The sequence below is a fragment of the Etheostoma cragini genome, chromosome 6 (genome assembly GCF_013103735.1).
Source record: "Etheostoma cragini isolate CJK2018 chromosome 6, CSU_Ecrag_1.0, whole genome shotgun sequence".
Lineage (NCBI taxonomy): Eukaryota > Metazoa > Chordata > Actinopteri > Perciformes > Percidae > Etheostoma > Etheostoma cragini.
In genome coordinates this window covers 22,853,245-22,876,507 of record NC_048412.1, presented here as the reverse complement: position 1 = coordinate 22,876,507, position 23,263 = coordinate 22,853,245, and the positions used below count along the sequence as shown (strand labels likewise).

General features: G+C 39.3%; 1 protein-coding gene across 2 annotated transcripts; it reads right to left on the bottom strand.

Annotated features, from left to right (window-relative positions):
- Window positions 1-720: 720 nt before the first annotated feature.
- On the bottom strand, window positions 721-22,798 carry xrcc1 (X-ray repair complementing defective repair in Chinese hamster cells 1). Of its 2 annotated transcripts, none has more exons than XM_034874693.1 (17): window positions 22,309-22,798; window positions 22,019-22,111; window positions 20,159-20,266; window positions 19,886-20,044; window positions 19,462-19,539; window positions 18,325-18,448; window positions 17,989-18,095; window positions 15,825-15,987; window positions 15,512-15,740; window positions 14,547-14,663; window positions 7,202-7,283; window positions 6,210-6,308; window positions 4,157-4,209; window positions 2,862-2,998; window positions 2,458-2,548; window positions 2,296-2,371; window positions 721-1,773 (listed from the first exon to the last, which is right to left on the bottom strand). In XM_034874693.1, exons 1-17 carry the CDS (start codon window positions 22,357-22,359, stop codon window positions 1,666-1,668), a joined length of 1,875 nt encoding a protein of 624 aa, XP_034730584.1. In that variant the 5' UTR covers window positions 22,360-22,798; the 3' UTR covers window positions 721-1,665. The 2 variants fall into 2 exon arrangements, with proteins under 2 accessions (XP_034730584.1, XP_034730585.1); XM_034874694.1 differs by having other exon boundaries at window positions 4,157-4,205; window positions 6,209-6,308; window positions 22,309-22,797.
- Between the last annotated feature and the right edge of the window lie 465 nt (window positions 22,799-23,263).

Here is a 23,263-nt window from a genome sequence, read left to right as displayed (position 1 = left end):
TGTTAATTTCCCTGCTTCCAGACCTGAATGGATTTGACCATGTGCTCTCTCTTTCTCCATGATGAAAAGCAAATCAGTGTCTGCTACAAGGTCACAGTAAGTGGTACTAACATGCCTCACACTTGATCTAGGCATGTGAATTTGCCTTCAGAATCAGAATTACCAAGTAAATATTTGCCTGATTTGTTGATTGGGGTGTACAATAAAACATATAATAGGGCAATAACAAATAAAGAAAAGCACTGCGACAGTCAAGAACATAAATAGAAATATAAAAAATTAAATAAGAAAATGATATACTATTAAAACACAACACTATAAATAAATTAGTAAAAATATAAGTTATAGTATTGTTATAGTACACAAGAAGACAACAAAATAGGCTGATCCTGCATCCAAACCTCTCCATCTTTCCTGCAGTCTCTCTCCTTGTAACCACCTCTCCCTGTCTCACGTCCACATTCCAGCATTTTAATCCCCTTGACTGAAGAGCAGAAGACCTGGTGGCTCCGGGCACAAAACAGGGCGAGAAGTAAATTAGAGAGTAGAAAGGGGCTCGAGATGAGAGGAGGAGTGAAAAGGAAGGGAGTGCTGCAAACACAAACGGGACGGCATAGGAAGGGATGAGAGCAGCTAAGTGCAAGGACAGTTTGATTAATACAAATGAGAACAATACCTTTAATTAAAAAATCTATTTTTTATTTAGGCAAAAATATTGAATAGTATGAGAACAAAAACAATTAAAGATAGGAACTTAAACAAGGTGCTTCGGACAATAAAGCAGACAGTACTGTAAGCCCGACACCTCTTTGTTTTAAGAAGCATTTTGGAAATCTTGAGTGACAAACTACTATCCATTTACATCCTCACATCTGTTGAGCAAGTGCATCTCTTGCAATATTAATTCAATAAACATGAATAAAACAAAACCCCAAACTCAGATTTATTAAACTTAAACACACATAAACATCCATCACTTTTTCCACTTAGGGCATTTCCTAAAATAAAAAAGGAGAAAGACAAAGTCTTTCAGTATTCATTTTTGATTTGTCAAATTTAGTTGTCTGGATTTTTTGCAGTTGGTGACTGCAGCCTTAAATAAATTACACTTTTAACCTGACTTTGGGCTGGGTTCATAATAGTCTGTCTGCTTACATAAGTCAGAGCCTTATCAGTGCCACTGGCACTCAGGACGGGGTGATAACTCATTTCCAGACAGGGCCTAAGGGTAGCCGAGGTGAACACCAGCAAACTGCAAGGAATTTAAACAAGACCTGAATCAGAGAGTGTGCTTAGTTCATAATATGACTGATCATGAAGAGGTTTCTTTCTGGCCAAGCTAGAACTAACAACCTTAAAATAAAAAAAGATAATATTAAACTAAACCTTATCCTAACATTCACCTAAATAGACTGCACTTAAAAACACATTTTTTTTTCCTCATTTTGGCTGAAAGGTGAAAACATCTCTGTTGAAAACACTTCACCAATAGCAAGTATAAAATCCTTTTAAAGGTATTAACCAAATATAATCGGTTTATTGCTTTACTGTAAGTGAAGTTGTGAATCTGAAAAGGGAAGAGAAAAAAACGCCTTTTCCTATTGGTTGGGATAAGAGATGTTAGTGTGTCTGTGCACACCTTTGTGTGTTCATACGGTGTATTGTTCAGGGGACGACCGAGTAGGGTTGGTAGGGCAGTATCTTTTGTCGTTCATTGATTGCATAAATCCATGCAGGTTTGACAAAGTTCAGATTGCCGTTCTCCATCAGCGCCTGTGATGAAAGTGATAGCAAAAGGAACAGAGAGGTCATGAAGTGTTCTTGTTGCATTACAAATGCACAGATAGGAAGAGGTGTAAAGCCTTTGAAAAACTGAAAGCTCTGATTGTATAACTAAAACTGCAAATTCAGATGCTAACAAGGCCCTCAAATGGCTGAAAACCAATTTTGAGCCACAATTTCAAACAGATTAAAAAGCCACTTGGTCCCAACACTGCTGTGTTTTCACCTGGGAGGCTAAAACAATCCTAAAGTGCCTAAAGGCTTTTATTTGATTATACCTTGCAAAACGACTGCTTATTCAGTAAGTAAGGAGCTTCTTCCATTTCCTTTTAAGCAGTAGCTGCTTAAATGGTTTCAGTTTGTATAATTTGAGAATTACATTGCTTGCACTAATTACTTTGTCTGTGGAAGAAAAAATTAAATGATCAAACGCACATTAACAGACATGTATATTGTTCTTAAGCTTGTGTTAGATATCATTAGTGAGAAAAAAGAAGCAAGGACTCAACTCACATCTTCAAAGGAGTCGTGCCACCCTTCACTGGTCACCACAAACTGCACCTTCTCTGTCATGTAGTCCTCAATCAGTCTGGAGCAAAGACAATACTATTTCACACAAACATTTACTGCAGAGATGTGCACAGCTTATTCCTATGACCAATTAAAGTCTCTCACCCATTAAAGGCAACAATGTATCTCAACAGAAGGCGCCTCTCGTTGTTAGGGAATTTACCGTAGAGGAAGAAATGCTTTCCTTTCAGGTAGTCTGAAAGAAATGAGAAAATGGGAAGAGAAAGGAGCAGAAGAGTGCACATTTGATGACTACACAATACGTGGGAGCAGTAATTATAGGTGCACTTTAACAAAGGGGAGAAAGGATCCAAACACCAAAGAAAACAGAAAACAATAGAGTCTTTGACATTTGTGTCGAGTACCCGAAAGGCAGAAAGCCATCCAATTACTTTATGTCAGTGTTTGCAATGTTGGACGAGTAAGGAAAGACATTTGTTTGTGTGATAGGAACAGGAACAGACAAAAGAGACAGGAGGACATGAAGACCAGAACAAAAAGAGACATACCTGGTAGCTCAGGGATGGGGTGATCCTCCTCAGCCTCGGCGTCTGTGTTTTCGTCTGTTGAACCCCCATATGGATCCTCCTGTTTCATCATTTTTCCTCCTACTGCTGCTTTCTTCTGTCTGTTCTCATTCTCCACCCTATTACACGGACAGGAAAAGTACCTGTTGTATATTTAATGATACATGTTCCCATGACTGCCTCTCAAAAGAAGAAGCCTCTCTCTCTTTCTGTGACCACCTGACAGATGTAAGTCACTCACCTTGTAGCTTTATTTTAGTCTCCACTGACTCCTGAGGGATATATCTGCCTCTTTAACGGCTAAATGCTCCACTACTACATACATATCTGGTGTTTCATGGTAGCCAGTTAGCATGCAGTGACCTTTCAGTGTTTTGGTGATTAGAGCAGTGAGAGTGAGCCAGAACAGTAAAGCTGCAGTTTGTGAAACCAATACAATGAGCTTAAAGATGCAAAAATGCTCCGTACAACTGAGTGCGCAAAGTCAGATAATAATTCTCTATGGGGTTGAGAAGCTTTAAGTAAAAGCAAAACAATATTATTTTTTAAAGAGTTTTGTGAGTAAACAGTCCAAGAGTACAAACCTCTAACCAACCAATTCCTCTGCAATTTAAAGGTGCTCTAAGCGATGTCACACATGTTTCAGGCTACAACATTTGATGTCACATACAGCAAACATCTCCTTCACTATCCGCGAGCTGCCTGTCCCCAGAACACACTGTAAAAAAACATGGTCTCTGTAGACAGCCCTGGGTCTACAAACGGCAACAAAAACAAACTGTGCCCACCTGCACTGTGTTCCAGCGTTCCAGCCAATAATGCAGGATTTGGGGTTGGGGGGTTAGTGCATGGAAGCACAGAAGGGAGGGGACGGGATGAGGAGTAGGGAGGAGCGAGCTAGTTTTGTTTTGTTTGAAAATACTTTCAACGTCAACAAGAAGTAATTTCACCCAACATCGCTTAGAGCACCTTTGATGAAGATTTCTAAGGTTGTCTTTTTATGTAAATTAGGGGCCTTTTTTTAAACATCACCCTGTGAGGGAAACCTACTAACTGCAGCCCACTTACCCCAACTCTCTCTGTGATTATTATTATCTGTGACTCAAAAGTCGGCTCAAGTCAGAGTGGAATTGCAGATTTAAGAATGAACGGATGGTTGTGTTACTTATGGAGCAACAAGAGAGCAGAAATCCTGTCAACCTTTAATTACACGGAAGAACAACCTCGTCTACATCAATATTGCAAACAACATCATTGCAATTACTGGTTTTGTTTACCTCTGCAGTTCGTCCTCCGTGTCCACCGCAGACTCATCATCACTGTCTCCTGTGAAATCATCACACAGCCAGAAAAGGTTTTATTGCCACAGTAGGTTACACCTACGGGGGCAAATGGTGAATACATACGCAAGCAAACAGTGTTTGTTGTTATGGTACAATTAACCTAATAAGATGACATGTCTTTTTTTAACGCTAGAAATAGGCCGTGCGGTGACCGGGTTAGCTCAGTTGGTAGAGCAGGCGTTTACTTCTCAACGCAACAGGCCGCGGGTTTGACTCCGACCTGCGGCCCTTTCACCCTCTCTCTCATTTCCTGTCCTATGGAAATATCCGAAAAACTAATTAGAAAAAAAAAAAAAAAAAGTCTTGTGGGAAACTATGTGTGATAAGTTTCTTGTATTTAAAGTACATTTTAACACAAGGTTCTTTACCTTTTAATTACCATCGCTGCAGTCTGGCCCTAATCTTAAAACTAATTAACTATGATAATCAAATGTCAAACAATTAAATCCGCATTATATAGATCTTTGTCATTTTTGAAAGAGGTTAAACTTGCTATCACGTTTTCCACAAAATCCATGGATATATAGAAAGGGGATTTGGAATTTCTATGATAGAAACGTGTCAGCAGTTCAAAGGATGTAGCTTTGTTGGCAACACTTCCCATTAACATACATGTGAGCTGTTGAGGGGGAGAGAACAAGCAGATCTAATTAAATAGCCGTCTCCGTGTGCGTTTGGTAGGTCAGGGTTTGTTGTGTCGCCCCACTGATGCACCCCAGCCCTCTCGCTACTTCTGGCCTCACATTAACATAGAAATGAGAATCATGCACAAGTCCCTTCACAGTGATTGCATCTTGCATTTGTTCTTGCTCCACCTCAAACAGAATCTACAGTATGTATGTTGTACCTCCCCCATTTCCAAGAGGCTTCATAAAGGTGATCCCTTTTGTCTACTCCCTGGGCCCTTTCTGTAGCCCTTTGGGCCCTTTCTGTAGCCGCTCTCAATGTTTTCAGTCCTCTTCAGATCGAGTGCTACCCTCTCTGTCTACATAGTTAAGATGAATCACTTCCCACGAGTCACGGCCACTCACAATTCATTGAAAATGTAAGCAAGGGTTTTGGCTGTGACCCTTACGGTTTGTTGTCATCTTTTCTGTGACTGAAAGGTGACATTTTCCTGCATTCTGATTCATTGCAGTTTATTTGTGGTTAGTAACCCTTAGTTAAAGGCCGGATTTCCAAATGCAAGCACAAAAGGAATTAATAAAAACAATACAATTAAATATGTAAGGGCTCGAGCTCATTTGGTATGACGCATGGCGGACAGTGGCCTTTTGGTGTTAGGCAGTAGCCTCATCTGGGATTCTAGAGGCCAGAGGTCAAAGGCTCCTCCTGAGCCTCCCAGTACTGCCTGGTGTATCGGGTACCTTCTTCCCTACCTCAACAGGGAGAAAAGGCCGTTACCCGGGCGGTTTTGATTTTTAATAATTCTCCTTGCCTTTTTCTTGCAGCTCCTGAACACAAAGTGCAACTGTGGCAGATGTACATAACCCAAGGTGTTTAAGTTCAACATACAGCATGTGCACCGGAAACAATAAGCTGGCCAACATGACTTTTTTTTTTTTAAACCTTCAATAGACAAAAGATTTTACTTTTGTGAATATTTTCTTACTACTCCAACTGTATCCGAACTCTAAGTGCCTCTTTAATCTTTCATTCTTCCACTTCCTGAACAGTCCGACTGCCCCTCTTCTTCCTCATTACAGCCTGTCCGTCTGCCTGTCTCAGATTTACTTTGACTAGGAATCAATTAAAAAAACAATTTAAGTCTGTGTATGGCTGTCATCTTGTAGCCACTTTCAGAACAGTAATGTGCTTTCTCTTTTAGCCCAACAGCAGTTTCTGTAGTACGCAAAGAAATAACGAGAAGGGGGGAGTCACTGAAGTGGCAATGCTGACGCTGACTGAATGAAATGAAGCATCGGGTAAAGCTCAGTAAAAAATTTTCAACAGCGGGACTTTCTAGTAAAGCATTTTGACTCAAACCTGGTTCATCCACATCAGTGGAGCCGGCATACTGGTCATCTTCAGTCCTCTTCTCTGGCGTCTTTTTGGGGGTCACTTGTCTCTCCTGCTTCTGTGGAGTCTGCAACAACGGCATGTACAGAGCATTAAAACTGTCTGACTATTACAAACTGAAAAACCATTGCTCATTAGATCGTTTTGTATAAGGGGCGTTGGAATCTATCATTGCAGTGACAGATTTTGCCTGATGTTGTTACTTGTTGATTTACCGGTCGTTGCTTTTTTGTTTTCCCCTTTTGCCGGCTGTGTTCAGACTGCGCTACACTCAGGAAGTGTCTTTATGAAGAGATGCTCTGATAAAAAGGGAATATATATACATCTGACTGCTTGTAGCACTATACTGTATATTAAAAGGTCCCATGGCATGAACATTTCCCTTTATGAGTTTTTTTTTTAACATTATTATGCATTCCCCCAGCCTGCCTGTGATCCCCCATTGGCTATAAATGGTGATAGGTGCAAACCGAGCCCTGGGCATCCTGCTCTGCCTTTGAGACAATTAAAGCTCAGATGGGCCAATCTCGAATCTGGGCCCTTATGATGTCATAAGGAGCAAGGTTACCTCCCTTTTCTCTGCTTTGTCTGCCCAGAGAATTTGGCCCACCCATGAGAAAGAGAGACAACATGGCTTTGTCCCCCCTCCCCTTCTCAAAAGCTACAGACTCAGAAATGGCACATACTAAGGAAAGCTCATTGTGAGAATGGCTTTAGTGGCTGTAATTCTGCACCATGGCTGAATTTTTTTTCAGATACAGTATTAGGGGATCACTAAGGTCTATATAAAAGCATCCGAAGAGCACCATGGCACGGGATCTTTAATATTGAGGAGGTAACGCATTGTGATATCAGATCAATTTGAATAGCTTACAGGATAATCGCAATCAAATAGAATTGTAATACCAGGGAAGATTCACACCCCTACTTTGCATAAGCTCACTTCAAAAAAAAATTTACCTTTGTGTTGATTTCCTCTTCACTCTGGTCATCCCCTTCCATTTCGCTCTCCGAGCTTGACTCTGCTCCATCCATCAAATACCTGGAAGAAGACAAAGGAGGGGTGAACTTAATGTGTCAAGATGATTAAAGGCCAGAGGGAAGAGAATGCCTTCACAATATATCTTGCTACCAATCAGCTTTACTTGTACAATGTTTCAAACCACAGTGGGCCATTGTCAGGCAAAAGAAGGTACCCTTTTCCAGTCCTGATGCTTAAAACATCACCAATGCCCTCATATAAAAACTGTTTGAACTTTGCCTGCTGGGATACAAATCTAATCTACTGCAGGAGGAGGGGAAAAAGATAAAACACTTTCTATCAGACGTAGGAACAACCAAGTCATAAATCAGGCTTGGACCCAGTGCTCCCCCAACACCGTTTTCTTATTTCACAGTCTCACTCCATTAAGTGTAGCTCTTCAAAAGGAATGCTCCAGTAACGATGGGCTGCATTGACATGACTTTATTATATGACAGGTAGGGGTGCACGATTCAGAAAATGTCACGATTTGATTCAATATTGATTTTAGGCTCAAGATTTGATTCAAAACAGATTCTCAATTAAAAAAAAGGATTTACAGTATATAAATGTAGTTAGTTTTTCCATGATAGTATACACGCCATTACAAAACAAAAACAAAATATGAATCTATTTTTGGAATTATATGAATCCATTTTGAATCTGTGGAGCTTGAATTGCGATACGAATGTGAACCGAATTTGCAAACTCCTAATAACAAGACACCAGTAATGACACTAAGTCATCATCAGAAGCGGTCAGCGAATTGAAACCGTGTAGTCCGAGACTAAATGCTACATTACTGCCCCTGCTATTCAGTAGTAGCCCTTAATGAAAGGTGCACCACTGGTGGGGGAGGAAGTTTTATTTTATTGGTTTATTTGATAGGGACCATGCACATTTATGAACATTTTTGTATAAAACACCACATGCCAGAATTATTAAAAATAACTACTTTTGATCTGTAGTCGCTTTATATTGAGAGACTAGGGCTGTAATCTCCCAGTCGACTAGTCGATATATTAGTCGATACGTTCTAGTTCGATCAAAATTCTGATTGGTTGATTTTTTGCCTTGTTAATTTCATCAGGTGAAAGCATACACCGTTACGGTCTATGGGTGGAAAGCACTGATTGCTAATGGTTTTTTTCAGACCATCCCTGTTTCACAGGTAATAGTCCGTCTTCAAAACACCCCCCTTGTTTTCCCTTTTTTTGGATTAGCCAAACCCACAGGGGACAGATTGAAGAAAGAACTAGAAAGCGTTGTTTTAGTGGTTTGCTGAATATTTATTTAATTGTGAGTGTTTAATTTACAGTCAGTCCTCCTCAACCATGTTGAAGACATCGCCAGTGTGACAGCATTTTACAAAAATAAATAACGGAAAAAAGTTGAATGCAAACTTTTCTGCGTTAGGTTGCCCTGTTTGTTTTGAGCAGGCTATATGAACATATCAGAATTGCCATATTTCATAGTCTAATAATCGTTTTATAACTACCGGCGCACCCACACGCAACTACGGTAGCGTTCCCCAGACCCTGCTGGATGTTAAGCCTCTACCATCCAAACGCAAAAATAATATCACGGAAGGAATTGTCGACTTTATTGCTCAGGATATGAGGCCCATTGCTGTAATATATACTTTTTTGTAGTATATATTAAAGTAGATGTGACTATTGTGTTTAAGAGTAAAAGCTTTAAATTAATAGTGTATTCGTGTATCAGCTGCGAAGCCGAGCTCCGATGTTCATCCGCTCCGTCCGCGGACATGCACAGCGCGCTGATGCTGCGCTGTCAGAGGCGACAGACAAGTGGCATTTCAGTGCAAAATAAATAGGTTTAAACTATTTAATATACTGCAAATAGCCTACTAGGACAAGTACTGCGGGACAGTACAGTTAATTAATCTAACGTTTCTTTTCCCGCCTCTCCCCACCCAAGTCAATTTGTAGTCAAAATTTCAGGACTTCAGTCACCCAAAATTTTCTTTGGTTGATTACAGCCCTATGAGAGACCACTGCGTTTAAGCTTGGAGGAGGAAGTGGGTTGAGGAACAATAGAAATCATATTCAAATCAAGTACGTACTACTGAGTTTTCTAATGGGCAAAAATAGAAAAAAAAACTGAATAATCTCTTATGTAGCAAGTATCTTCAACCTTCCGAAGTTCTCTCACACTACACCACTCCTGTGCTCTCTGGCTACTAGAGTGCTGATGGGGCCGCATTAGTCTGTCTGAGCCCGGCCTGTGTCAGACAGAGCAGTAAACGAACCCGACCCGAGCCCAACAGGCATTCAAATATTTATGTCCAATCCTGACGCAGTTAAAATCTCTTTTTTTTTTCCTCAAAGCTACTAATGACACACGTTTTTGTGTGGAAAGCCCTCTTTTACTAAGCAACTGTAGGAAGATATTCGGGAAATGTCAACAGATGAGCGCATCAGCGCACACTGGGCAACAAGCGCATGTTAATAAGCCGTTTTAAATTCAAAATGTTCAATGTGTTAACCTTTCCTGATTGCTTTGTTTCTGACTATGGTGGTTGGAAAACCAGTGGAGACTCGTTACCTCCAGGGCTGACGTTGTAAAATGATAAACGCCGGGGTTAAAATCCCGTGTCGGGTGAGCAAATTAATGAATTTGGCTTTCAGTCTGGGGTTTATTTCGGACAAGGCACACACTGCGTACAAAACTTAAACTTATTCCACTTCACCAACTATATTCTGGTCTCATCTACACAATTGCTCCCTCTTACTTATCAATTCTGGAGTGTGGTCTATCTGTATGTAGTGTCTTGAGATAACTCTTGTTATGAATTGATACTATAAATAAAATTGAATGGAATTGAATTACTCTCTTCTGCCCACTTTTCTTTCACACAAGCAGGCTGGGAAACGCACGCATGCTATACACTGTATATATACAGTACATATTAATATTCTTAAAGCTGCATTGTCATATGGCTCTTTGTAGTTTTGATTATTCAAAGCTAATGTACTCTTAATATTTATTCAGCACTGTCTCACCATCACATTGTCATGAGATGGCCCGACTCCATGGAATACATCATCATCATCTCGTTATCAGTCCGAACTTTAATACTGTTGGTGACAAAACATGCATGAAGAAAAGTGTGTTCGCCTTTTACACTTTCATCTTCAAATTGTATCTCTGGGTGGGGGATATAGTTGATGCTGTGCTTTTGGCAAGGTCTTAACAATCGCAAATTGTTGTAACCAAAAATACTGCGGTGCCCCCCCCCCGCGTAATGTTGCAGGAGGGCACTGCTGGCTTTGCATGAAGACTAACCCCATATGGAAGAATCAGGAGAGAAAAAGACTTCAGGGACCTTGATGATTTAAGTTTCCTTAAACTGTGCTCTTGTTTCTATGGACTGAATTGGGTCAAGTGGAGCGGCCAACGCGCCAAAACCATGCCATACCGGTCAAAATACAGGTCCTTGCAACTCTGGGGGAAATGGGCCGGTCACAGCTAATTATTTGATATAATATGTTAATCTTTATCACTAAGACTTGTTTGGAGATAATATAGTTCAAGTTAAATCTTATCACATATCTGTAGGTCCGGTATTCATCAAAAGGTGTCCTAGAGTGCCGGAATGCATGTGTCACGTTTACCTACACTGTGCGAGAACAGGCCGAAGTCATAGTTCGATTTGCAGCAATTCGCGAGCGTCTGAGAGTTTTTTTTGCTTTTTCTCTGCTAGTCTTCATGATTCGGCGTCACAAAAGAACTGCCAAGGTCATTGACATAATGATCAACATTTACAAGTGCTTTGCATTGACTATTTATGGTTAAAAATGGGCTGTCTACGGGGCAGGATAAGAGACTGATTCACGTACGCTATTTTTGGCTTTTGGGCGTACGAACACTTTTAGTAAGGATCCTACGCACAGTTTTATAAATAAGATCCCTGGACATTATCAGCTTGAAAGTGAAACAGTCAAAATACCATGCTCGATGGTGTTTTTTAACTCCAATGTTGTCTTCCAGGCCGCTAACCCTAACCCTAAACATAACCATTGCTGCACTACCTGGAAGGAGATGTTGGGAGAAAAAGACACCAAACACCATTGAGGTGTAATTATTTCTGCTAACGCTGTAGGGAGACATGTACTGACTTATGCTTAATTGTTTAATAAAACACAGTGGCCCGAAAATTGGAAAAAGAAGGCGTATCTGTGGGAAAGGGAAGTAACGCCGAACCTGTTGCTTACGCCAGTTGTTACCTCAAAAGCACACCAACAAGCTCAATGTGCTCAGTTTACAGAGGAGTGGAGACACATGTTTGTTAGAGAGGGTAAAAACCAAGTTAAACTAGAGCAGAAATGCTTTTGATCATTTTTAAAGCAAAAAAACAACTGAACTGCCTTCAGCCTCTGTGCTCATCAAATAGAGGTTGTTTACTGCTGCTGTTGTTGACCTTAGAGGTTAAAATGCACTTATCTAGAGCTGAAACCAAATAATGGAGTGATGGATTAACAGAAAGTTAATCGCAACAAATTGGGGAAAAAAACAACTTTGCAGCAACAATGTGAATGTAAAGTAAAAAAGGTCAAACATCTATGTTACCAGCTTTTCCATTGGGAGGATTTGCTGCCTTTGTCCGTTTTATCTCTTTGTAAATTGAATATAATTGGGTTTCAGTGTGTGTGACGGCTGACACTGTTCAAAGGTGGATGAGATAGACAGATAGTTTAATAGATAACCCGCTAAGTATCTTATAGAAAGTGCCTGCCCTTTTCCAAACAGTTCCCAATGACGGCTTTCTAATGCTTCTGTGTAACAAACCAGCTGGCTTATCAGGTTAGTCACACTGGTCTGTGGAAAAAAATATATTTTCTGACAATTTACATACTAAACCATTATTTGAGAAAATAAGCTATACTATCTAATTGATCATGAAAATAATAGTTAGTTTGCACACACATAAAAAACGCATTTTTTTACTTTTGGCTTTGAACACTTTAGGATGCAGCAAACGCTTTCAGAAAAGAACATTTAGGTGAGGTTTTTTTGTATGTGATTAAGTTTCATTTGCCGTAGATTTGTCACCATGTGGTTGTGTTGATATTTTCCAATTCCTCCTGGGATGATGCAACAGAGCTTTGGTTTTAATGAGAAATTGCTTTAATTATTCAGCTCTATTGTGATGGGATGTTTGAGTGTTTTCTGTCCTCTTCTCTTTCCGTCCATTTCTGGATCCTCACTGATTGGATAATGACTACGGAGAATGCGTTTCTGGGGTGCTCAGCTGATGTCACAATCTCTTTTATATATACACACTACAGGGAACGGATGGCGGGAGCTGAAGATCTGCATTTGCCTCCACATGCTCAGTTAGAAAGTGTTTGTGTGCATGATGGCGCAACAGTTTGAGAGTGTGCGTATTTGTTTGGGCACTTATCATCAAAGTAAGTGGTCCCTTTAATTACCCATAGCAGATGCAGCTTTTAAATAAAGGATACATCATCATCAAAGCTGCACACTCCCAGCGCTGCACAAAAGCGGTGCTGGGCAGGGGAATGGATTATTCTTATAACAAGAGCCGAGGGAGCAAAGGGGTGAGGGCGGGGTTGAGGGATCTTAGACACAATCCAAAATTGACTGAGAAAGGCGAGCGTGGGGTGGAATGACAAGACAGGGAACTTCTCATTTCAATGCACTCACTGACAATCTGGTAAAGTAAGTAGTTGAAAGTAATGATCAGGGTTTATAAAACCACAGCATTGTGTGCCATTGCCCTTTGGTGTTTTTTTTTGTTTTTTTAAGCTTTACATAATACTCTCTCAGACTTTTAGCATGGCTCATATGGACACTGTGGCTGTCCAGAATAATCCCATCAAAATTGAACTCTGATCGCTTTCATTTTCTTTGCTTTAAAGACAAACATTAGCTCAAATTGATTTCTGTGCATCCCGTCTCAACGCCAGAGTCTTCCTGCCGGAACTAAATGACGATGTGTTTGAAATCCAAATAATAAATCACATCCAAATAAGTAATTATAGCCAAAGAACTGCTGCAACCTTTGCAATTTTTTTTGTTATTGATTAATCTGTCAATTGCTTATTTTATTTTTATTAAAACGATTAAAAACACAAATGTTTTTTATCTTTCCAATACATGCACTTCACTCTGAAAATGACTGTTTTGTCTTGTAAAAGTCAAATCTTTTTTAAATAGCAGAATGGTTTTAAAAGCATACAGAATGAAAAATAAAAAAGGTATTGGACTGTGGCACTTTTATACTGGGCTGTTAGAAGTTAACACCGCCAGCCTCTCTGAACACTACAGTATTCCAACAACAAATATGGGCAGAGCTAAAGCTGACCAATCAGAAAGATATGATAAGAGTTTCCACTTGGTCAGTCACATAAAATGCACCCATCCTCTGTTATTAAACTTTACAACTCAGCAGCACCCAAAAAAGCCATACTTCTGTAGGTGGGTGAGCTATAGTAAGATTAAATGATGGCATCTAGGCTCTAGGAAAATGTGTTTTCTGATGTTTTATAGACCGTTAATCTAGAAAATAGGCAGAACCATCAATGATGTAAAACAACTGATATGTGATGCCCTAATGTGGCTTATAAAAAAAACAACTAAAGGAGGCATGTAGTAAAACTGGTATGCGCGCTGTAGAAGCTAGTTCAAGTACAAGTTCAGTAACCTTGGATAACCTAGCAGTGTGGAGGTCCGGTCGGCAATTGATTCTTCTTCAAGGCAGACACAGTCATTACAGAAGCAGCAAGGATGAAGGACTTCCTTAAATGGCAAGGCAATGCTTTTTACGGTGGAACCTGATACAGAACTGTTCCAATTAATTTGAAACTTCCATTGCCCATGATGCTCTAGATTATTCAGTATACAGATTCATGTGGGGCGATGACAGAAGATGTTGTGAAAGCTCCCCCTGTAATGAGGCAGATAATTAGAGAGCTACTGGAACTGGCTGGGTTGAATTTGTGATCACAGCAGGCATTAGCTGCTCAAGGTTACAATGTTCTCTGTAGCAAGTGGGCATCACTGCTGTGAGGGGTGTATTTTTGGACGCTTCAATCAGTGTTAGTGCTGTGCGCAGATTGGACACTTTGGATGCTCCACGCTGTCACTCTACGGAAGCGCCCTTTAACCAGACACTGACACCTTAACCAAAGCTGCCCTGTGGCTAAATGCATTAAAAGCATTACGGTTTCACTTATCTATTTTCGCTAAGAATTCCTTGGTGTTCAATAGTTTGTTTGGGATTTCACCTTCTCTTACCGTTTATAGGAAATCATCTGTTTCCTCTTATGGCAATCCAATATCCATTCTCTCCGTACGATGATGCCCCCTGCTGATTTCACCTGGCTGTACTTTGGGGTGTTAGCGAAGGCACAGCTGGAGATTAATGACACACACACAAACACACAAACACACACACACATCACTAAAGAGAAGCTGACAAGGGCAATGGTCTGCTCTGACAGAGGAGATCAAGAGGCAATCAAACTAAATCACTGAGAGTGCCGTTACATAACCCTGCAATCTGTTTTTAATGATATAGATTAACTACGATACAAATCTCTCATGAGAAAACATCTCTGAAACAATTACGAGACTACTTCTGGATAGATGTTTGCACTTTATTTGAAATATTAACTAATTCTTTTTAAAAAGTTTTATTCATTACACTTCGGCCATGTTGTCATCATATATAAATGTCAAAACAATTTACAACATGCTGAGTACAGCAATGGAATGTGTGATTGTGGTTTTATAATTTTCTCCAAAGAAAACTGTCAAAAATCTGTCTTCATTCTGTTTTTTAAGTTTTAATCTGGTCATCTGTCAACATCCTGCAGTTTCACAATGTAGTGTGTATATGTATGTGTGTGTGTGTACGTATATATATAATTTTTTGTTGTTGCTTTTTGTACTCATTGCTCTTTCACATATGATGACAAAATTAATTTCTTGGAATTTTTTTGTCCATCAGACAGTTGTGTGTAGACTATTATGCTACTGTAGTTATTTTAAACAAGCTGCACTATTTATTATAAATACATGTAAGAATAAAACACATGCTTGGCAGTTTCCCTGTACCAACACAGTAAGATTTTTATGGAGCAAAAAACAAGTAGTGCATCTATAAATGGTCATAAATGATAAAGTAAAATGATAAACTCAGGACAGTTCAAGCATACAGTTTTCCCATACATCCTTACGGCTTCCTGCTTGATACTTACATGAGGTGTGTGGAGTCGGGTGTCCAGTCGGGCCGGTATTTGGCTCCCATGTCCAGAGCCTTTTCCCTCAGCTCCCCTCTGAAGGGGTTTTGGAAGCCACTGAGGACAAACACGACCCCATCCATCATCCGTTTGAATGGGACCTGCTGCACACTAGCTTTTGGTTGTTTGGGTTTGGGTTTGGATTGGCTCTCCCGCTTCTTGTCAGCAGAAGTCTGTGCCGGGGCAGCTGGAGAGACGATTTGCAAAAGTCAAGGAACTTTTCCAGGTGAGGAAATCCTCTTCAAGATTCAGATGCGGATGTAAGTGTTACCTTTTGCAGTGCTGGGGCTCGGCGTGCTGGCTGGGCTCGGCTTGTGTTTGGGGGTCACAGCTCTGCCCTCAGGTGAGCCCACCGGGCTTATTTTCTTTGAGGGCGGAGGGCTGGGGGAAGACTGTCGCGCTTTGCTGAACTCAAATTTTCTTTTTGCTGGTGGCTAAGATGAAACAATTATTGTAAGTCGATCAAAAATTGGCATCTTTTTCAGAATGAAAAAATACTGTGAACCTGTATGTTAAAAACAGGTGCGTAAGAGGAGATACTATTGGATGACAAGGAGACTAAAGTGGACATGTACAAATTGTCCACATTTCCATTTTATTTAATGCCAGAACATCATTTATTAAACCTCTTTATTATATTATTATTTTCTTTTGTATTCGTCAAGGTTGAGCCGAGACAAAATGTCCCTTAAGGATGCAAAAACAACAATGCAGATTTGTAAATTATTATAGCCTTTCCAAACAATATACAGTAGAAAATTGGAAACACAACTGCAATTAGTGGGATTTCTTTTTAGACTAATTCCCATGCGTAGACATTCATCTGTGCAGCTTCAGATCTTCCTGTTTCTTTCCTTTTTTTAAAAAGTAAAAGTGACATGTAGCAGATATCACTTGGCCATTCTCTTGGTTTCTTTCTGAGAGTGGGCTCAAGCAGAGTTACAGTCGTGCATTTTTATTGGAGCCAGGCAGGCAATTCAATATTTCAAACAGTTATTTCAAAATTGGTAAAGCTCCAACTTCAGCTGTTGCATAACTGACAAAATCAATTGTTTTACCAACAAGAGGAAAGGAGCATAATGACCAAAGCTTGCACATACTGTATAATGCAAAGTATTTGCTGAAAATTTTAAGAGCCTGTTATACAACACTAGTTATTTTTTTATACCGAAATGTATTCATTTTTTATTCACGCCCTAGGGCTTTTGGTTTTTGGTGAAGTACAGAGAGCAATACCAAAATAATATTCATGAACATTTTTAACCCAGGAACACATACTGTTTATTTACAGTACCAACTGTTTACATATACATCTGCAATACCGTACTTTAACTGTAATATGCAAGTACTTTCCACTGCATTTTAATTTGGATAGCTTCTGCCCAAACTTTATTTGTACTACCTTAAATCCTTGTTATACTGCTTATTTTAGCCTAACTTATTATATATATCTATCTGTAAAAATTCTGTTTATAGTAATAGCCAACTGTGTGTATATATATATATATATATATATATATATATATATATATATATATATATATATATATATATATATATTCATAGTCCATATTCACCTGTAAACTCTGTTATAGTAACAACCATCTGTATATTATGTCCATTGTACATATCTGTAAAAATTCTATTTATAGTAATATCCACCTGTATATTATATTCTGTACATATCCAGCTGTAAATCTTGTTCACAATAATATCTGTAAAAATTCTGTTCATAATAGTATTCATTTCTATATTTATCCAGTACTTATCCATGTCCTGCACTTATGGAACCATTTTATATCCTGCACCTACTGCTATTGCACTTCTGGTTAGACCTAAACTGCATTTCGTTGCCTTGTACCTGTACCTGTGTAATGACAATAAAGTTGAATCTAATATATTCTAATCTATTCTAATACAGTACTCTGACTACTACTTACAATCAACATACAGACTGTTTGGGGCAAAACAGCACTTCAATATGTTTGTTTTGTTATTCTTGTACTGATATAACAAAGTCCCAAAAAATCGACTTTAAAATGTTATTTGCTCTGGCAGAATCCAATAATTAACAGACTTAGTTATAGTGCTAGCTCACTGTGGATGGCAAGTGCAGAGCTTCTTCGACTGGTTAGGGTTGCCAAAGAAAACTGCTTGTTTTGAGATTTGTTTTGAGGTTTAAATTCCCTTCAGTTATAAGGTCCAGTGCTTGAGTTTTTTAATACTATTTGGTTCTAAATCAAATCAACTTTGCCAGAAGTGGAACTCCCAATAACTATAGATCCCATCATACAACACACTTTATAGCCTCTGCTTCACTTTCTCTGGGACCTCACAGCTTTCTTGTTGTCTAAATAAAGAAACAAAAAAAACAACTACTTGTTAAGGGAACTGCTGTTGGCTGGCTGGCCTTCAGTGGAGAAAATGTTTAGTACCTGTGGTGAGGCAGAGCTGGAGGAGGAAGCCTGGGCTAATGACTGGGAGCTTCCACCAGCCTGCAGGGCAGCTGCAGCGTAACTCAACCTCTCACTCTGAGGAGACGCTAAAGAGAGAATAGTGCAGAGGGCTGGTGAGGGAACAAAGTAGCTTTATAATAAAAATGCCTTTGAAATATTTCTTCCCTTGTCTCCTGGCACACTAAAATAGCTTAAAATTAAGGTCAATTAGTCCTCTCTTGGCTCTCCTGGCGTTTTTCTTTTATATTCAAGTGCCACCAGGACACAAAAGAATTTAATTAGGCTTTAACAGCTGGTATATTTAAATGGGTTTACCTTTGAGGGAAGTACTGGACTTTGTTGCATTGTCCCGACTGAAGAAAAGGCTGCCAGGCTGAAGGCTGGAAGCAGGTGAAAGAGGCTCCTCCTTCACCCTGAACTGTCCCAGCTTTGTCAGTTTCTGAGCGGAGAGAAGACAGAGACGTTTAGTGCTTAAAGAGAAGGTAGAGGCACCGACTTTCTTTGAATATAGCAAAAATAAGTTTCAACTCATCAAATTATTGTATAAGATTAATTTATCTTTATTATAATATTTCATAGTTATAAAGTTGTGTAGATCAAAGAAGAAAATAAGGTGCTACACACAGTGAGATGCTCTGCCATGTTTTAAAGGGCTGGGTATCGTTGAAAAATGTTCAATACCGTGACTTCAATACCGGTTCTTAAACAATACTTTTTTCACTACCAATTTTATAAAACAAAAAGAAATTACAACAGAACAAAATATTTGTATTTATTTGTCAGCTCCTACAACGTGAGCCCAGTCTAGAGTTTTTCCTGCCTGCCTCTAACGACGTGTAAGGCAAGACAGCCAATCACCAGTTTTATTTGATCTTGGTAGACGCATGCTGCATGCCTATTGGCTCACTGACGCTGATGAGATTTACTCCTTAGATGTGGAAGTTGGTTATTGAATGACAAGGCATTTTTCAATACTTAATGGTAATTCGGACAGTGCCTAAAAAGTCTGTTTCCAGCCCTATGGTTTTAGTGCTGAAAATGTAAATTGGGTATTCTTGGGTATTAACTGAAATGTTCCCGTAGTGTCAAACACTTGGTAACAAAGTCTAAAGTTTGCCTTCAATATCTTTTCAGACAATCTGGTTTACAAATTTTTGGCCAGGCAGTTTTCTGATTCAGATACTCATTTTGCACATTTTCATGATCACAAAGTTCGTGTATGAAGTCTTGTGTTGAGACAACAACCTAAAATTTGAGATGCTTGAGAAAATGTTCGTACTTTCCAAAGAGAAACATCAAAAAGTAAAGTAAAGTTTGGTAAAAGAAGTGAGGAATCAGCAACTATCACAACCCAGCCTTTGTAAACCAAATTCTAAGGTCTCAAGGGAAAATATCCAAAGATAAAACAACATCTACAGGCACCATGGAGTTCGAGAACTTAGCATGACTTACCGGGGATGTTTCTGGAGGAGGATCATTTTTGTCAGGCGGTGAATGAAACTTAACAAAGGCCACTCCGTATGCTATGTTCTACAAAGTATACACACACGCAAACAATCAAACTACATTTAATAGCACAAGTGGCAACGAATATATGCTTCTACAGAAGTACCCTTTAAGCTTGATAGTTATCTTAACTGAAGTACTAAACACAACATCCACAGGTGCAACCATGTAGATTTAAAGCAAGTAGATCCTCATTGTGCTCGGTGTACAGCAATCATTTGTACTGTTTGTCTGTACTGCTGTCAGTGGTGGTGAAAGTATTGTAAAAATATTCCAACATGCAACATTTGCTTTTGCATTCTGTTGATTAATAGTTAGATGGATAACACATCAGTTTGCAGTTTTTCTATTTAAATGACTGGGCCCTTACCTTACTGTATGGCTGGCTACACACAATTTTCACTCTGTCCCACTTCTCCTGTGCTGTGCTCTTCTGCAGCTGGTTGGGACCAAAGAAACGCACCCGGTTCAAGTTGGTGCCGTTACGGCTCTCCGTTGGGGACATGAAGGAAGACGTAACCAAAAGAACCTCAAACAGAGAAAAGATTGACTTTAAAGGATGAGAAGAAATTACAGTAGTAGAGTGAATACAATTAATTCGGAGGTGATGTGCTTTGAACTTGAGTTTTGTTTGCAAGAGCACCTCATAGTCCTGGTCTTTGACAGCTGAAGAATTCCCCACCAGCACCTCGATGAAAGCTGATCCTTCATTTCCAATATCTATGCTGTGCACCTGCTCTTCCTTCTCAAACTGAGAAAAAAGAAAAACAGCGCAGGTTAACAGAGCATACACAAGAAACAAGGTCAACAGACTTTAAAGAATGGATCAGCCCGTGGGTCTGTTAATATTTCCGATCCCCGATCCAGCTATATTTTTAATATAGGGGCCGATATCCGATCTTAATATTGGATCGGAGCACCCTAAATTTGAACATACTATTTCTTAACCAAAATCTCAAAGTGCCTTTAACATACTGTATTCTGTCAAATCTGTATAATCAATTCTCAAAGCCTCAGGCAAGAGTTGAAGAGAGCAGATGAGCACAATACATTTTCACCCGGACTTAGTTAAAAGCTTTGCAGTAGCAGCTTTTTAAATTAACTGGAAAGGTGAAATTTACTTCAGCCTAATACCTTAACTCACTGCCAAACAATTCTGTCAATTCCGCAAAATTGTCCGCACGAAAATGCTGAAGAAGGGAATCCCAACGGGACACAAATATTACAACAAAAGAAAAGTGGAAGTCAATATTTTGTTAATTAGTGACATGCCACACAAATGCGCTATGGTCCACTAACCTTCTATCGCTGAATATAAAACTCATCTGTTTAGACTGCACCTTGGCCCATAAAATAAAAATATTTTAATAAAATACAATGTATGCATTATGGTATCCACACGGTTGAATGCCTTCATTGGTAGTCACTTTGGATGAAAGCGTCAGCAAAATGAATGTAATTGCAAATTGTTTAACACTTCAGAAGTTACAGAAAATAGGACTGCCCAACCTTTACCACTTAACAATAGCAAAAGTTGGATTACAAATATTTCCTTTCTTTGGTGGATAAACAGCAGGAAAGAAACTAGCAGGGCAATTGGGGACATTTAGAAAGCTCTTGGACTCACAGAGTTCTGTAAATTCCAGCAATTTAGATCAGAGCAACAGTATTTACTTTATTGTTATTGTTATAATCCCGAATCCTCTCCTAATTTTCCCAAAAAAATAGAGCAGACTCTTGAGTATCGTTATAGGATGATAGAACATTAAAAACTGTTCATGGTGATTTAGTTGTCCTGCAGCCAGCTCCAGTGGGCTGCTCATTGGCTTAATTGATAACACCCATTTCTATTTTCATTCATTCATTCATCGTTGAAATGGAGGCTCAGGCTATAGAGACAATAATAGAGGATTAGGCAGGTGTCCCGGGACCTGATGAACACATAGCTTAAAAGCAGATACGTCTGTAGGTACCAGGAGGACTGAGTAGGGAAATAACCCTGGATTACTGCAGTTGTACATGATGCAAACAAAGCATTTTGAAATGTATAAGGAGTTTTGTATTTCACACGGGGGGGTGGGGGTCAGACGTCAAGCTGCATGCTAGCAGCAAACTACACATAAGTAAGAGCACAACTGTACAGTCCCACACTTTGGTCTCATCCTTTTTTAAGAGGGAGGATGACTCCGTGTGTAAAAAAAAAATAGCTGTTGCTGAGCTGATTTTTTTTGTATTTTCGGGTTTACGTCATGTAAACCCGAAAATACAAAAAAAATCAGCTCAGCACTTGGGAATAAAATTTGGTCTTGTGCTGAATTTCTCATCTGTTCACCCTTCTGTAAAACCAAATAAACGACACTTCATATTATCATTACTTTGTCCAAAATCTAAGACGATATCGAGTCTCATATCGCACTATCGATATAGCATCGATCTATTGCCCAGCCCTAGTAACCACTGCTTGGTAGAAACCTGAGAGTACACAGGAGGTTAAAAAGCATACCTGCAGAATGACTGATGTCTGTTTCTCCCCGGGTCTTGCTGCTTTCCACTTTCTGTAGGTGTCCGAGCTCAGTAGGTTGTCTGCCTTGTGAGTCTGTTTTGCATTATGACAAGAAGATAGTGGAAGAAAGGCTCACATTTGGCTAATTATATATATATATATATATATATATATATATATATATATATATATATATATATATATATATATATATATATATATATATATATATATATACATACACACACACACACACACATATATATATATATAGTGACAAATGAACTTACAGTGTCCTCGGTGCTGCAAGACACGACGTGTTTGAGTTTGATTTCTGGCATGTTGTTGTTGATCCCCACAGGTAACAGACTGATTAATTAGCCAGTGTGAAGGAAGCTAAACCGGCCGGGCGCTTGCCTTGCTACTAAGCGCTGTCACAACCAGTTTACAAAACATAAAACACATAAAGTGTCCTTTCAGTGGATGTAAATTCGCTTTGTTGCCAGTCAGATATACCGTAAGCTAACGTGATAGCATGCTAGCAAACAATAGGCAGAAGGAACTTTTCCAGATTACCCTGGTAATTTTAACACACCTCAAGTGCTGTTAAGCACAAACCTGTGAAATTGGTATATACTTGACACATAGCCGCTTACTTTGGCGTTATATTAAACTTCAGAAAACATATATTAATGGTTTTAATTTTAGGTTAAATGTTCGTGGAGGCGAACTCATATTCCCACCAAAAGCATGAAGCGCTTCGTGCTGTGACGTAATTTCCGCCTAAGAGCATTTTCATCCAATAAGAGCTTTGTGTTCTTCTTTGTTAGTTGAATAAAAGCATCACCAGAGTTTTATCGCCACCAGCCGTTTCAGAGTGTGTACTTGAGAAAACCTGAGCGAGACCACCTCGTTCTATTTCTCCAAACTCCAAACACATTTCAATGCGATTAAAATATGATAAAAATGACCCTTTTCAGCTCTAATATCAGGAATTATTAATATGGGCTATATTTCTTGCATCCCTGACTTAACTGCAATAGTGAAAATTGTGTTTGACCTTGTTCCCTAATCTTTGATTTCTAGAAATAAGACAACACTGTATTCCTCCCTAGTGGGTGTCATATAGAAGCACCAAGGACAAAAAAGGATAAAAACAAAGCAAAAGAAAAACAAAAAGGAAGGAAATGTATATCTTGATGTACACAGATGTACAATTAGTGCAGGAGTATAATGGAAGTGGAA